General features: G+C 39.6%; 1 protein-coding gene across 1 annotated transcript in view; it reads left to right on the top strand.

Moving 5' to 3' along the window:
- The window catches only part of LOC145979001 (ionotropic receptor 84a-like), a 57,036-nt gene that overhangs the window by 41,711 nt on the left and 408 nt on the right, over positions 1-14,917 (top strand). The window contains 4 exon segments of the mRNA XM_083112060.1: positions 9,678-9,845; positions 11,193-11,425; positions 12,086-12,294; positions 13,275-13,528. Coding sequence (XP_082968186.1) covers positions 9,678-9,845; positions 11,193-11,425; positions 12,086-12,294; positions 13,275-13,528 — 864 coding nt within the window.

The raw sequence follows: 14,917 nt of genomic DNA, 5'->3' as shown, positions 1-14,917 counted from the left end.
GGCGGACGGGGTATCTAACATGTCTCAGAGATGAAGCACTTTATCTCCTAATACCGCATATGGCTACATTAATGGTCCATGTTTCAACTCAAGCAGAAAATGTAAATTTTCAATAAAACTTCAAAAAAGCGAACTTCCAGTCTTTATATCGAAAATTAACAGACTATAACTGGGTAAATCTATGCGATATTGAGGATGTGAATACACTAACTAATACGTGTTATGATATTTTGTATAATATTTTGAATGACTGCGTACCACTAAAACGCATCAAGGTACCTAAATATCCTGTGTGGTTCAATGGTGACATTATTAGGAAAATAATGTCAAAATTATATCATGACAAAAAGTGGGGAAAAGGCCATTGCAACGCAGAGTATCATGAAGGTAAATACAAGAATCTTAGGAAAGAGATAAAGAAAGGGCTAACAGCAGCGTACAAAGCGTACATGCGTGAGACGGAGGAAAACATAGGGATAGATGTAAATAATGTATGGACTTATATTAGAAATAAAAAGAGGGATTCAGGTAGTGATACTTTTGAATACAACAATGAAATCTTACACAATGGACACGATATTGTAAATGCATTTACTACCTACTTTCTATCGGTGTACAAAGATTCTTTACAGTACTCTATAGTTGAATCAGATAAGTGCGAAACCGGAGTGCTTTCCCAACTCGATATATCGCATATCGAATTGAATGATATCGAGGAAGCAATTAAAATGTTGAAAGCCAAAAAAGCAGTGAGGATGGACATCATTCCTCCCTATGTGGTCAAGGGGTGCGTTGAACTGCTAATAAAAGCATTGAGTATAATATTCAATAACATTTTAGAACATCACAACTTACCATCAAATGGAAAATCACTAAACTTAATCCCTTCCCAAAAAAAGGCAAATGCAAAGAACGTTGATTGCTTTAGGCCAGTGTAAATTCTCTCAGTTTTTTTGCAAAGTGTTTGAACAAATACTGTACGACAGAATAATGGCCAACGTACGACCGGCTATATCTACCATGTAACATGGTTGTATATCGCGGAGGTCGACAATCCCAAACCTTGCCAAATTTGCACATTTTGTAGCTTATGAATTAGACGAAAGGAAATAGGTATCTATGCTGACCTGGCCAAGGCGGTCGATTCGGTAAATGATGACATTTTACTTCAGGAACTATCGTATTTTAATATATTTCTGAAAACGTAATTATGCTGCTAAAATCTTACCTCATGGACCGAAAGCAAATTGTCAATTATAGAGGATACATATCTCGGGAATACCCTACGCCTTCTGGGGTGCCGCAGGGATCCAATTTGGGCCCACTCATTTTCTTACTCTTTATTAATGACCTCCCGAAAATTATTACGAAATCACGTTGACTTATACCTAGGTATTTGCTCTGACGAAGACAGCCTTGACTTGCAGGCAGACGTAAATAGATTACTACAATGTAGCGAAAATAATAGACTTTCATACATGTCAGGTAATGTCTATAACAAACGCTGAAATAAAAAGAAACTTCCAGTGTCAGATGGGAGGAAAACAAATAGCTAAGGTCACTAAATTCACGGATCTATGTTTTAAAGAGCATATGCATCATATCGTTAACCAAGCATATAAGAAATTAGGATTGATAAAAATATGTGGGGAAGATCTAGAAAGTACATCAATATTAATAATTTTTGTATGTCTCCCTAGTACGCTCACTCGTAGAATATGCATCGGTAATATGGCAGCCCTTGGACAAAAAAAACAACATATGAGGGTAATAGAAATGATTCAGTCCAAGTTTTTGAGGTTCATAAAGTATAGAGAAGAGAAAGTATATCCTAAATTCAATCCGTACTCTGAGCTTGTATCGCAGTTTAACATTGAAAAAATTGAAGAAAAGTTTAATCTTAATTTGATGAGCACGTTATATAAAAATGCAAATAACAAAATAGACTCTATGGGGTTAGTGTCTGCATTACAATATCATGTACCTCAAATGAGAAGCAGACCGAAACCCGGTTTGTTTCATGTACCAAAATCTAGAACAAATTATGTAAATATATCTCCGATGTGGAAAATGGGTAAAACTTATAATGAAGTAGTAGCAAATGATCCGAGCGTTGATATAAACAGTCTGTCATTTCAATCATTCAAAAGAGTCCTACGGGCTCAGTGGAGAAAGGGGTGAGGGGTTCGTCTGTATAGGAATTAGTGAAACAATTTATGTTGTGCACAGATATATGTAATGCACATATATAATGCACAAAATGTATGCATGTCTCAATGGAACAATGTTCTGTGGCATCATTTGTTAAATAAATTAATAAATATATAATATCTGGAGAAAATATATGGGTGGTTTCCGACTTTTGGATTGGATTGGAGATAGTTTATACAGGGATTGTTTAGAATTTTCTTTGTCGTTAAATTGTGTTTATTATTGCGGATGTAGCGTCAACAGATTCTGTGATATGGATGTCTCACCTCGCATTGACTCTTGTCCCTCACGGCCAAACAGACGGACGGTCCGATAGAGATGTATTTACCTACTATCTGTTAGGTCTATCTTATTTTTGAATTTGTAGCTTTGAGACACTGATCGTTCATACGGGCTGATGGACTTGGAGAGAAACACTTTACACATTCGCTAATCAGTTTCCTAAAAGGAATATAAAAGAATCCAAAAATATAATATAAAAAAATATGGCAATAAATATCGTGTTTAGTAACGTTACAGAAAATCATGAAAAATAAAGTGGGATATTACACAGCCTTTACCCAGTCAGAACTATATTTTTTAATATATATTAAACATAGCTTGTTTATTGTGATAAATGCGAGGTAAAAGGTAAAGTTCCCCGTGCAGATAGCACCATGCCATAAAGGCACATTTAGGGGATTTAGGTATAGGACACCTTATATTCTCGAACTCGATCTCGGCCATTTGGAGGTGATGTGATCAGCATCACGCTGCCGCCGCCTTTACCCCTCAGGGTTGGCCCCAGGTAGCAACAGATTTGAAACTGTGTGAGCCCAGACCCGCTTTATGCGGGGACAAGGCCGGAAAAATTCCGAAAGTATATCATGCCCCACCCGGAAATCGAACCCTGGCCACCCGCTTGGCAGTTAGACGTCCTGAGGAAAATAACTGCCATTAATTTTTTATCACATCATTCGTAGCATATATTTTGTAATATCAACTTTATAATAAAAGATGTATGTATTTCGACGTTCACAAGATGGGACGTTTGACTTCCAATATACCTACATCACACGATGCAGTTCAAAGTGATTCCAGCGAAGGAACTCAAGGTCGAAATGGAGCAGTGGACATGCTGTGAGCAACTTCCACGAATGTTCTCTGGGGCTGCTGTGTTTTTATCAACAACGAAACACAAGACATTAGGTTCCAAGCATGTGTGTGGGTATCACGAATCGAGGCATTGCAATCTGAACTTCTAACCTGTCACGTTTCTCCTTTCCTTCTCAAGTCACAAGGCAGCTGATTCTGATATGCTTACGTCACGGGGAACGACCTACGTTTTTTTATTCACGTCTGCTGAAAGGTTCTTGGAAGCTATGAATTAAGTTAATGAGAAGCGGAAAATTGAAGGATCGTTTTTGTGATTGGGTGCTTGTTTATTTACTCATCATTGCTTATATGCACAATTAGCTGAATTGGTTGATTGATTGATTTGGTGTTTTAAGTCAACTTTATGCACAGTTACGCTAATCGGGACTGGATCTACAGTTTAAAGTGGGATCCGAACCACTATGTGCCAGGGACCCCTTGATGACAAGGCGACGACTCTGCCACTGCGCCATCGAGGAGGCCTCAAAATTAACTGAACAGCGACGAGAGGATAACGGTGTATAAAAAGTGAAAATAAAGGGCAGGGAATAAAGCGTCAGCGGCACTATCTCGGCAGTCGCCTGACTAGACTCAACAAGACAACGAGAACTCTTTAGGCTGTCGTGAGATGTGAAGCAGTGACCACCCAAATATAAATAAGTACAGTAGAGCGTCGATTATCCGAAGTAATTGGGGGACATGGGTGTTCGGAAAACTGGTTTGTTTGGATAATCGAACTGTACATGTTTATTTGCCAAAAAGAAGTACTGTACAGTAAATTTATTCATAAAAACAGGCATCTCTTTAAGTATGTATTACAAAGTAACGTACAAAGGCAACTTTAGTAGGAATATATAGTATGTGGTACAGTTTATTAAACAAAAATATGTACATATTACATACGCATTTTGCATGAACAATACACACAGTACACAAAATTAACGTTTAAAAAAATCCTTTATTTTGGTCTGTCTAAGCAAGCCTACACGCTTACGAGCAGCTAAGTCGCGTACTTTTTTCATTACAGATATCTGAAAGTGAGCGAGTACACAGTTCGGTTAAGCGGTCGTTCGGTTGACCGACGTTCGGATAATCGACGCTCTACTGTATATCCTGTACCGAGAAAAATGAAAAACGTAATACAACTGATAGCGAGTGGTTGAAGCTTCAATCAAGGGCCCCCGGGACCGATTCCACATTAAACTGTAATTCCAAACACGGTTAAAAAGATATGCTAACTAACTTACTCTATTTTATTTACACATACACCGAGGAATTTACCTAGGGGCTTCGCCGATAGGACGTTGATCTTGTAAATATAGGTTCCAGGATTTGATTTCTTATGGGGTCATGTTTTAAGTTGTCCTTGTCGCGCTTTGAATTTGTACCTCCAGTTCGGTCAGATCGGGCATAAAGTGGACGTAAACTTCCGCTCGATTCGGTCAAAAATAATATGAAATGCTGGGAAAATACATCTGCAAGAGTGAAAAAGCAGCATTAGGCTTCTTACTAAGTTTCTGGAAGCGCCATTGAATTCATGGAAATAGACGTTATTTAATTTCGTTCACATTAAGACGATCCAGACTTTTACGTCAACCATAAAACTTTACGTTATTTTACAGAATGAAATATTCAATGTTTGTTTCGTATGCTCAGAATATAGTATAAAAACTTGGAGCTTAATTCAGGGGGGGTGTGGGGTTGAGCAGAATATTTTCTTTTTTGCAGCTCATAGAAATATCATCCAGGACTATTTTGATAAATAGGTGTTACATTTGCAAAATCATAAAATTACTGATTATTTTAGTCCTATGGTTTCAGGAGGTTAACAAAAGTACCATTATCTCGTGAATCTCCATAAACCAAAAAAAATTAGGAGCAAGTGTCTCCTTTGCCCCTGCTAAGTTACGCCTACGGTTGCTGCGCATAAATGCGTCGCTGAAAACCCTTAACAGTTTGAAGAATCAAGTACTCCTTCCTAGTAGGCTGGAACAATGATGAATACCTGCAGGGTACAGGTATCTGGATAACTTAGTGGTAGCAACTGTCGTCTTTGACTGTCTCTAAGTTATCGAGCAACTGGGCAACAATATTAAACGTACCATGGCATTGTTACATTCAAAAAGGCATATGTGAAAAAATATAAATTCTATTCATATTTTTACATCACATAAATTGGTATTGAATTTAATTGATAGTATTTATGTGCAGAGAATGTTCTGAGAAGATTCAAATTCGATAGCCACCACACACCAGTACCTTCAACAAAACGATTTTTCTAGAATTATTCTAATTACTTTTGGGACAGAACTTGCATAATATATAGGCTGTGTCCTAGAGAACAGTAAGTTTACAGTCAAGAAACAAAGAACAAAATAGGTATTTACGTTGTTCTTCCCTCGTTTTTTAGTCTGTGGTTTTACTCCCTACACATCGCAGTAATTAAGTACCAAAAGAAGTTTCTTTACTTCAACTCAATCTTAATCTTTTCTCGCTATCAAGGTTGAATCAAGGAGAAATAAGTGGGAAAAATAACTGAACATGTATTTACCCGTGATAGGGCCTCTCTAACTTTACACTTTTAACGGACGTCTTTTTAGCTCATGACTTCCTTCTGACACTAACACTAACATTAAGGCGCACGACACACAATATAACCTATCCTAACAAAACATTACCAAACCAATTACATACACACTTATGTGACTTTGTATCTGTATTCATAAATGTTATTAATGTTGAACACTAACACACATTTACCTTCTACTATTATTAAAATTTATTTTAATCTTACTTATCTCCTCGTAGAATGCTGTAAAACCAACGTTGTTCAGGAAAACCGAACAAATTTGGTTCTTCATGCAAATGTCGCAGTGAGTTACTGTAAACAAAAAAATAAGGAAAATAAAGGATGAATCAAAAAGGGAATCCGTAAAAGAAAAATCGCGGAACTCACGTCCTGAGTTATTTTTAAGGTACCAGGGCATAAGAAAATACCTCCGAAAGTATGGTGTTCCCCTCTTTTTCCTTCTGATAATTCTAAATTCCTCAAAATACTCGGTCATCTGTAAAAGTAAAGGTTGAGCAATGTTCCGCAGCCTTCTTGTCCTCGCAGAATACCATAAATTATCCAGTACTGAACACGGCACATCATAAAATTTATTTATCTAAAAAAAAATACATTACGGCACTGTTGATATAAATTAAAAGTTTAGGAATGAGTTACAATATAATCAGTTAAAAATACTACTACTACTACTACTACTAATAATAATAATAATAATACAATTCACTGCACTCATAGGTACTTTTGGTATTATTATTATTATTATTGAAACGATTCATGCAGCTGATTATATGGATCCGAAACGCCTGTAGAGATTATGTATGTGTAATAAGAAACTGACCCTTGCCATCAAGGGGCGTCTTATTTAAGTCATGACAATGACAGAGCGAAAAATACAAACATAAGAAAACAAATTTGTAAGGTAAAAAGTAAAGTGCTTCCCTGTGCATTGCACCATGCCATGAAGGAGTAAAGTGGGTGTGGAGTTTGGAGCCTACACTTTCTTGATCACGGTCGAAGGTGGGGGTGAAGTGATCAGCACCACGTCCATGGCCACCTTCTTTCGCCAAAAGTTTTCTCCAGGTGCCCACTTTATACGACTCTGGGTGGGCGCCAGAACCGCTTGAACAGGTGGAAAATATACTGGTTCTCCCCCGCTGGGGATCGAACCCGGATCTCTCGCATGGTAGTCAGATTAAATAATTTACATTCAATTTGTTACTACAACAAAAGTTCGCAGCACACCCGTGACCTTGTGGAGGAACACCGGTTGCAAAACATAGATTTAGATAGAGGGCAATGGCGCCAAATAATAAGAATTAAAAGTATTTCGGAAATCGAATTCCAGAAAGCTGTGGGGTAAAAAGTGACCTTCAGCCAGACACTGTCTCAACCTCTCCTGACGAGCGCCGATGCACCTTGAATATCTTGGCCTTTGACCGGGAGGTGATTCTCCGGTACCCACAAGGTCTACTCGGAAAGAAATCGTGTGTATGCGCTCCCCTCTCACCGCACCACCACCCGAAACTTCCCCCCTTACTCCACTTCCCCCCGGGTACCGACAAGGGCGATAAAACCAGAGCGTGTGGGTGTGTAACGCGGACGCGATTTTTCTGCCACCTGGTGTGGAAAATAGTAAGCTCATCCCACACGTTGCATTGAAATTTGCCACCCTATGGGGACACGTGAAAAACAAATTTTCCCAAGTAAGGGTGCTATCCATCAGGATCTTCCATGTATTTCCTATTACGTAATTCCGTTATCATTCCTCAAAAATTCAAGGGCAGTGATCCGAGGCTTCTAAATGTATTTTCGTAACGATTTCCTTGTGGGGACCGGATTTTGGTCCCCACAAGTCGGTGCGGTCCCCATAAGGTGGATTCACAACTGACGAGTGTCCCCATAAGGTAGCATCTGCAAAAGCACACACACACACACACACACACACACACACACACACATATACGTGGGCAAATCAAAAAGGTAAGTTACACCCGAGCCGTGTTCCTCTACTAAAAGAGAGAAAATAATCATGCTTGGTGGCAGCACTGTCCGGAATGTGTTCTCCCCATACTCGAAGCAGGCACGTTACAGCTGCTTTAATATGGGAGTGGTCACCGTGTCAGTATGGCGTGTCGTACTGAGGTGGAGTCCAACACTGAGTTGCGCTCAGTCGTCTGATTTTTGTGGGCACGAAGGCATAATCAGAGTGAAATCCATCGCCAAATTGTCGAGGTGTATGGTGGGAATGCAATGTCACATCAAATGGTCAGGAAATGGTGCCAGATGTTCGAAAGAACGACGAACAGTGTGTCGGGCAGCCTGCAACTGGAACACTATCGACAAAACGGAGCATGTGAATGCAATCATCCTTGCCAACCGCAACGTGAAAATTAAAAGAGATTGCAAGTGAACTGAACATATCATACAATCAGAGGCGTCTCGTGAATGCATGCTGCGCATGCGTCAATTGTCGGAAAAGGACAGCTTGCTCTGCGACGACATTCATGAGCGTTTCTACATTATAATGTATTCATATAGGAGAAGTATTTATTTTACACGAGAGCGCTGAACTAAGCTTATATTACAATTCTTGGATCTGAAGTGACACATGCGTCAATTGTGGGAAAATAATTTTTACTTTCTTTCACTTCAGATCCAAGAAATGTAATATAAGCTTAGTTCAGTTCTCTCGTGTAAAATAAATACTTCTCCTATATGAAGAAATTAGAATGTAGAAATGTTCATGAATGTCGTCGCAGAGCAAGCTGTCCTTTTTGCCCACAATTGACGCATGCGCAGCATGCACCGCATGAGTTCACAAGACGCCTCTGCATACAATAATATGTCTATGCTGATTCATGACCAGTTGGGTGTATAGTAAACTGTGCTCTCACTGGGTGCCACGATTGTTAACCGATGAGCACAAAAGTCAACTCAATTGAAATTGGACGGAATTTTTACACACAAGAAATAAAAAAAAAACTGGTCACACGATTCAAAAAGTGCTTGGAATACCTTGTCGAAAAAAGTTAAATGTTCATGCATTTTTCTGTAATAATTATTTTCTTTCTAATGTGTCTTGTTTGTTTTATACAGAGGGTGTAACTTACTTTTTGATTTGCCCTAGTATATATATATATATATATATATATATATATATATATATATATATATATATATATATATATATATATATATCGTCGTATGAGAAGCAGATGAACGTAACTCCAAAAATGCTGTTCCAGTTTTGTTTAAATAATCTCCTCTCAAGAGCTATATTTGGATTCAGATCGACGTATCTCCATTTCTAATTCTTAGCACTAAGGTGGAGTCACGTGTCTCCAATTTACTGACTCTTAAGAGTCAGACATATTCCTAAGAATGCATTACTTCCTCTCTCCTGTAAATTTCATAAATTGGAGTTACATCACTCTGGTTCTCACACAGTGATGTGCGATGGTGTGCGCGCGCGCGCGTGAGGGTGTGCATGCATGCAAAGTCAAAATCCTAGCCATAGTTACGAGGTAAGGCTTGAAGCTTTCCTGACGTCGAATGACGAAACGATTCTCTCGGGCTATCGACCAGGCTAGTTGTGGAAATTATTCCAAGCTTTCGAGAGCTAACGTCACCCTCATCTTCAGGGTAGAAGTCCAGAGAGAAGTCAGCTCTCGAAAGCTTAGAATTATTTCCGCAACTAATCTGATCGATAGCCCTATAGAATATTTTCATAGTTATGAGGTCCTGAGGTCTTCCTTATCTACAGGCCAAACGTGATGCTGGTGAGGTCTTGGGGCTACTGGAGGAACGGGGTGTTTGATGGAGTGGTAGGTCTTCTGCAGACAGGAAAGGCTGAGATAGGAGCTGTTGGGTTGGCCATCAAGAAGAGGCGATGGGACGTCCTAGACTATGCAGCGGACACCACGGAATTCAAGTAAGTTCAGGCAACATTTCACTGGTCAGTTCCTTCTATGCAACAGGGTAGTAATCATACTAAGAAAGTAATTTAATAAGGCTGAAAGGTTCTTGCTTTGACCCTCATAACTTCGAACAGATTCCAAGCTCAAAAAACACACGTTTTTCAGTAAACTGGCAGGGTGTGCTTTATTTTCTGATTCTTGTAACTTAATCTTTGCCAGGATTGGTTGCGAAGTTGCGTGTTATGAAGGTAACGGTCTTACGTTCAAGTTTGCCTAATGCATTGTGTTGGTTCCTTTTCATCTACTTCACCACATCACTTTTAAACTTAGTCTAGTAAGGATATGGTCATATTGGATCCGGTTTCGAGCTCCTAGATAGCACGAAAGCTTATGGCAAGTTTGAGGTCGCTTGCGTGTAACTTCTCAAAGCCAGTTAGATAGGGCATGTTTGAGATAAGCGTGTTGGAAGCTTGTTTTAAGTGTGCAGCTTTGTGTGACAAGCTTGGTACAATTTTGATACGTGGTAACTACCACTTGGTTTAATTCAAGCCTGATGCAAGCTTACAACTTGCCATTACATGTTTTCATGGACGTCCGGAAAGGGGGGAACGACCCCTGGAAAATGAATGTCCACTTAAAAAAAATATATATTTCACACATAATTTCATTTCAGTGAGTAATTTATTATTATTATTACAATAATATATTTATTATATAATTATTACAAGAGCGTTGTAGGAAGATGATAATTTCAGACTGAAGCAGCATTTTTGTTTGAGGGGAATCATTATTATGGGGGAAAAAATATACTCCTTTGACCCCCTGGGAAAATTACCTTGCTTGCCCCTCCCTGAAAAAAAATCCTGCGGACGTCCATTCACGTTTTCAGAAAGCTTATTCTCTTCACTGAAAAGCTTGACGCTAGATGGCAATGCCAAACAAGTGTTAAAAATACATGAGTTTTAATAACTCAATGAAGGATATGTTTGGATATAATAAAGTAAAAAAGTGTGTTTAATACTTTTCAAAAGATGTGTGAAAAATAGAGCTACAAGTAAGGGAAGAAGCTATATTGTAGTAAATGAAATGAATATCTCATGGTTGCCTTGCAGCAACTTAAATTTGTATGCAAACGCTCAGCCTGTATTGAACATTCGGAGCTAGCCTAACTTGGTTTCTGGTTCACATTTTTATGTTGCTTAATTCTTATTTGCTCTTAAGAATAGATATGTGTATCTACGTGTTGACACACGAGCAAATACAAAAATAGATTTTTAGTATTGCTATTTAATACGAGATACCTTTCTTATACGGCTAAACTGCCCAAAAAAAAATGTTTCTAAAGTATTTTCCCCTTTCAGAGGCCCAAGATTTCTATTTCGGCAACCTTCCCTGTCGTCCGTCACCAACATATTCACTCTGCCATTCGAGAGGACGGTGTGGTTCGCCTGCTGCGCTCTGATTTTTGTGATAACGGTCCTGTTGTTCCTGGTTTTATACATGGAGAATAAGGATGTCCAAGAGGAGAATGTGAAATCACAGGAATCGTTTTCTGACGTCGCTTTGACTGCCTTTGGAGCCATCTGCCAGCAAGGTATTCAGGGTCGTTCTTATACGTCTATTCTCGTTATTTGGCGTCATTTTATGCCACTTTGGGCTAATCGCGACAATGAGGGTGAGTGATAATATGATGATATTGATGAAGGGACACTCACAAAGAACGTCCATACCCAGGGCGGGACTGGAACCCGAGCCCTTTGGCGTCGTAGCGCTCTATGATATGCACTCCCCGCTTAGTGAATTTATTTTACATATTAAGGCTATTAAGTGAACATATTGGGACATACAGTCTGTCCTGGAAATCTCTGGCGTGAGCGAACGAAAACGAGTCTCTGCGCAAGTACTGACTCGAGATGGTTCGACCAATGAGCGCGTGGGAGGGACGTGAGTGCAGTTACCAGCCGTACAGCCAGTGTAATTATCTGTGGGGTTTGTGTTGTGCTCTTGTGCGTTCGTGATTGTCCCTTGATCCACTTTATCTTATCATCATTCATCCTCATCATCGCGATTAGCCAAAGTGGCAGAAAAGCGAAGTAAGTCAACTCAATCTATCAATCAAATGATGCATTGAAGCTAGTATATCAGGATATGGGTGCCCCTGTTTTATTGCATGTGATTGTACATACTTACCATCAGTCTAACTGTTAAGAGATATTTATTTTGATGAATAAAAATGTTTTTATATATTTTTTAGGTTCTACTATTGAGCCTAAGAAAGGATCTTCCCGTATTCTTTTCCTTTTCCTCTTCGTTCTCTCTGTGTTCCTGTTCACATCTTATTCGGCGTGCATCGTCTCCCTCCTGCAGACGTCCAGTTCTGCCATCAGGACACTGAACGACCTTCTGCATGGCCCGCACCAAGTGGGCTTCCAGGACATCCTCTACAACCGCATGTATCCGAATGTGAGTACAGTGTTGCCACCAGTATGTGGAAGCAAAGAGTTACTTGAAACGCAGTTACCAGTAGCAGTTAGGTTTTTTTTCGACTAAGGGTAACTGCAACTATACTCTATCCCCTGAATCTATGGAGAAATCTGCGCATATCGTCAGAGAAGGGGAGGGAATCCAGTGGGCAGAGCGAAGCAGTACGCGCTGCTGCGAAGATTGGTAACTGCAGTCGCTTTCCCCCTCCACGCAACCCCGTTCCCTCTCACGTGTTCATTGGTGGAGCCGTCTCGCGTCACTACTTGCGCAGAGACTTGTTTTCCTTCGCTTACTCCAGAGATACCCAGGACAGACTGTAGTTCAATTTTCGAGTAATGATGACTGCAACTAATTACTTTTTCGACTAGAGGTTATTGTAAGTAGTTACTAGCGTAATGGTTACGTCATTGCCTTGCAATGAAGTGTTACCCGATTCGACCTCGGTGCAGGAACATAGTGGTTCGGATCTTACTTTAGTCTGTAAGTCCAGTCCCGATTAGCCTATCTGTGCATAAAGTAGATTTAAAACAAAAACGCAATATAGGAATTGTCTGTACGGTAATAATAACAACGGTAATATACTCCCCTCTCTCTAACATATCGTCGAACCAATGCAGAAACCACGAATGTTAAAATTTGACTTTTTCACCTAGTGAAGTTTCTGAATGCTTTTTCTTGATAGATTCCTGTGAGATGAGATAATAAACAGCCGTTATCATTTTCCAATGACAACATTTATCCAAATGTTAAACCTAATTTGTATTTTTGACATTGGTTCAACGATATATGAAACTTATGATATTGTCAAAACCTCTTCAGACACTGTATTTTCTTTCTCTGGCACGCTCCTGATTGGAGGTAAGGCTTTGGCATCCAGTGCAAGTTGGTTCGAGAGTTACGGGTCTCTGTATTATAAGGATTTCGGAAATAATTCTAAACCTCTTCTGTCTTCCTTGTAGGAGACCTCGAACGAACTGGTCCAAGGGTTGTACAAGAAGTCAAAGGGTTTCCTGTCGCTGCCAGACGGGGTGGAGGTTCTTCGGAGGAAGCTGTTCGCTTTCCACGTCGACGTTTCCGGCGCCTACAAGCTGATGGGCGAGTACTTCCAAGAGCACGAGAAGTGCGGCTTCAAGGAGCTGCAACTCTACCCCTACACGGTCCTTGGCGTTCCTGTGAAGAAGAGGTCCCCGTACAAGGAACATGTTGCGCAGAGGTGAGCTTTCTTGCATTTGTTATATTGTATGAAATTATCCAGGGCTCATGAATGTATTTCTCAAGGACGAATAGCTAAATCTATTTTATGGAACTTGGAAGATCTCGCGAAAAGGTATTTGTAGCGCCAACTTCATTTTGAAGAGCGTAAGGGGCAAGACTGACAAACATTTAGTCAGTGTGTGTGTATGCGTGTATAGATTTACTAATAGGAGATTACCCATACGGCACAAATCTCCAAGGGACATCCATTGTATATCCACATATATTGCGTATATCCATTGGACGTTCATTAGATATCCAGTTTTGGATATCCAATTGTGGAGATTCAGGGGACGTCTTTTGGATGTCTAAGAAGAAAACACAAAACGTCCAATTTTATAACCAGGAAATGTTACATCTTATCTAAAACACATTCACATACCAAAATACTGTAAACACTTTCACAATTATTTACAAATGAAATGAAACTCATATTCATTTAATTCAATCATCATGATACAAAAGTGTCTTAAAGCACGATTCGCCAAATGTCATCCGAATACATAGCATCGCGAATCGGAGCATTGACTGGCCCAGTGAGTCACGCATGCGCACAATGAACTTTGGTGAAAGTTTGCAAGGACGTTGAAGTTACACTTAATAGATAAAGCTCGAAGCCGGCAAAAACGCTGCTTTTCAAGGTTCTGACTCTTAGTATATATTTGTTTCCATTATTATATGACACTGCGCGGACCAACTCGAAAACTACAACAACTAATAAATACAGATTTTAATCACAATGTGTCGATCTACTCCCTATAGCCACGCACGCACGCACACATTTATATTTACAAATATTTCACTCATTCCGTCATCGTTTTCTTTCTCACTCCAACTTCCTGGATCTCTAATCGTGCATACCTTCAGAGTGGCATCCACTTAACTTGATATCTTTATCTGATGTCTTCTTTCCCGGATTCCTTACCCTTAAAGCTTAACGCCCACTGAGACCCGTGGAAACGGAGAAGCGGGGCAACAGAACAGAACTTCTTCCTCATAGCCGTATTTCTACAGCTTCTAGACGCTTCTCCTCACTTCTTCGTAGAGTTTACGTTTTTAAACCATACAATGACACCATCACAGTGTCTTTCATAGTTGTTTGTTCAAAGGTCCACAAAACACACATCTTCTCTAAATGGCTTCTTTTGTCATTGCCATTATCACTTTCACTTCCTGACCACAGCTCACTTCTTATGATCCCCGATTTCAACTTGTTCAAATCTTTCGCCTTGAATTCACACAGTATTCTGCCTTGGTCAGCATATTGAGTTTTTCATATCATGGAAACAAGGTTTAATGGTGTTATAATGGTAATTTCCCATGATTTCTTCTCTATAATGATTCCCTT

Source organism: Lepisma saccharinum, chromosome 25 (genome assembly GCF_977018435.1).
Source record: "Lepisma saccharinum chromosome 25, izLepSacc3.1, whole genome shotgun sequence".
Lineage (NCBI taxonomy): Eukaryota > Metazoa > Arthropoda > Insecta > Zygentoma > Lepismatidae > Lepisma > Lepisma saccharinum.
This window is presented reverse-complemented; position numbering and strand designations above follow the sequence as displayed.